This window comes from Sander lucioperca, chromosome 8 (assembly GCF_008315115.2).
Source record: "Sander lucioperca isolate FBNREF2018 chromosome 8, SLUC_FBN_1.2, whole genome shotgun sequence".
NCBI lineage: Eukaryota > Metazoa > Chordata > Actinopteri > Perciformes > Percidae > Sander > Sander lucioperca.
In genome coordinates, this window is record NC_050180.1 from 40,291,348 (window position 1) to 40,293,847 (window position 2,500).

The 2,500-nt window shown below is 43.4% G+C and overlaps 1 protein-coding gene across 2 annotated transcripts in view; it reads right to left on the reverse strand.

Moving 5' to 3' along the window:
• Positions 1 to 2,500, reverse strand: part of tmem237a (transmembrane protein 237a) — a 13,433-nt gene that overhangs the window by 1,114 nt on the left and 9,819 nt on the right. For both annotated transcript variants that reach the window (XM_031294989.2, XM_031294988.2), the window contains exons 9-10: positions 2,016 to 2,103; positions 1,762 to 1,883 (exon numbers count right to left, since the gene is read on the reverse strand). In XM_031294989.2, coding sequence (XP_031150849.1) covers positions 1,762 to 1,883; positions 2,016 to 2,103 — 210 coding nt within the window. The remainder of the gene's footprint in view (positions 1 to 1,761; positions 1,884 to 2,015; positions 2,104 to 2,500) is intronic.

Sequence of the window (2,500 nt, forward strand, 5' to 3'; positions counted from 1 at the left end):
AGCTGTAAACCCCACTTTAGCTGCTAGTGTTAGCAAACACTAGCTAGTCTGTCAACATTTGCAAGTCTCCAATTTTGGTAGCAAATCTATGCATGATTCAATGATAAACCAGAGTTATAGCATTAGTTATGTTTTCCAGATTCTTGTCATTTATTGTACATGCTACCTTATATTTATCAGTTTTCAGCTCAGCAACCTTGGTTTTGCATATTGTAAGCTAGCCGTAAACCCCACTTTAGCTGCTAGTGTTAGCAAACACTAGCTAGTCTAAGAACAGTCTGTTAACATGAATATCTGCAAGCCTCCAAGTTGAAAAAAGCTGTTTTGCCTTGCTCTTTTTTCATAGACGGCAACTTACTACTCGTACACTCGTACTCGTTCTGCGCTTACAGCGCCCACCCCCCCTTCTATGTCAACGTTCTATGTCAACATTCTGTCAACATTCTGTCAACATTCTATGTCAACATTCTGTCAACATTCTATGTCAACATTCTATGTCAACATTCTGTCAACATTCTGTCAACATTCTATGTCAACATTCTGTCAACATTCTGTCAACATTCTATGTCAACATTCTATGTCAACATTCTGTCAACATTCTGTCAACATTCTATGTCAACATTCTGTCAACATTCTATGTCAACATTCTATGTCAACATTCTGTCAACATTCTATGTCAACATTCTATGTCAACATTCTGTCAACATTCTATGTCAACATTCTGTCAACATTCTGTCAACATTCTATGTCAACATTCTGTCAACATTCTATGTCAACATTTTATGTCAACATTCTATGTCAACATTCTGTCAACATTCTGTCAACATTCTATGTCAACATTCTATGTCAACATTCTGTCAACATTCTGTCAACATTCTATGTCAACATTCTGTCAACATTCTGTCAACATTCTGTCAACATTCTGTCAACATTCTATGTCAACATTCTGTCAACATTCTATGTCAACATTCTATGATGGAATCTTATGAGACAGGGCGCCTACTCTAGCCTGTTAGTCCTCTAAAATGTTATATAATAACAATGAGAAAATGCAGAAATGATTTAGAAACGCACAACGGCAGCTACATATAGAAAATACCAAAAAAATGTAAATTTTAAAATTTTTTTACCATCGCTTTGGCGCTCCCCATTGTGCTGCGCCCCTATGCGCCGCATATAACGCATACCCACTTTTTGCGCCACTGTGTGTAGAGTGTAGAGAGTGTGTGTATGTGTGTGTGTGTGTGTGTGTGTGTGTGTGTGTGTGTGTGTGTGTGTGTGTGTAGCGTGTGTGTGTGTGTGTTAGTGCTACGCTACCAAGCCACGGCCAAGAGGTGCACGTCAGGCTACAGCGTAGGGTCGGTATCTCCACATACCTACGTATGTAGCCACGCCGTAGATTTAACGCAGAAGCATAAGTCACGCTTAATACTCTTTAATTTCTCCACCAAGAATCAAAAGACTCGGGACGCTAGTCTCCTAAGGAGGCGTGGACGTGGACCAACCCCAAGGACACTGAGGGCCCTATTTTAACGATCTGAGCGCACAGCGTGAAGCGCCTGGCGCAGGTGCGTTTAGGGCGTGTCCAAATCCGGAAAACGCCGGGCGCATGGTTCTAAAGGGTGGTACTTAGTGTCTTCATTAATCAGAGGTGTGTTTTGGGCGTAACAGGCAATAAACCAATCAGAGATCATCTCCCATTCCCTTTAAAAGCCAGGCGTGTTTGGACCTTGGAGCATTCTAAACCGTCTCCAACTGTACCTTCTGTGTAGTCGATGTCGGGCCGCGTGGAGACGACCGCCCAGGCCAGGCCCACCAGCAGCGCCACCACCATGTTCACTACGATCCATGGCTGAAGGATCTGCTGCTCCGACCCCGGGGGCCTGCAGGAGGGGACGGAGAGCACAATCAAATACAACTACAAGTACTACACAGTCCAGACAGACTGATCTCAATAAGTGGCGTATGATGTCATGTTGGTACAGAAGAACAGAATATAAACATGTTCTTCTCACCACAGAGTCTGGTTGCCTGTAGGATAGAGGTTGATGCGATCGCTGGTCATTTGCTGACTGAGGGACAGGATCAGGGCTATGAAGTACACTAAACACAGAGAGCATCATCATCATCATTATCATCATCATCATCATCACCACAACAAGTCCTCCAAACCTGCAAACGTGCCCCTGTGTTTGTTTGACCCATCCAGCCCCCTAACCTTCGTCCTCACGTGGAGTTTGGCGCTCTTAGGCCTCCTGCACACTGGCTGCGTGGCGTGAGCGTGTCAGCTGCATGGCGTGACACAAATACATTTAATAAATGTCATGTTGATGTTTGAAAGTCTCGAGGTTTTAACATAAATGCAGATATAAATGTAATTAAAAAAAGCTGACCAGTCCCTCCAGAAAAACGTGATTATGTGATCTCATAATTCAATGTATAATCAGCCAAAGTCCACATATTTATGCGGGGGGGGGCGCATTTTTTCAAATACGCCGCA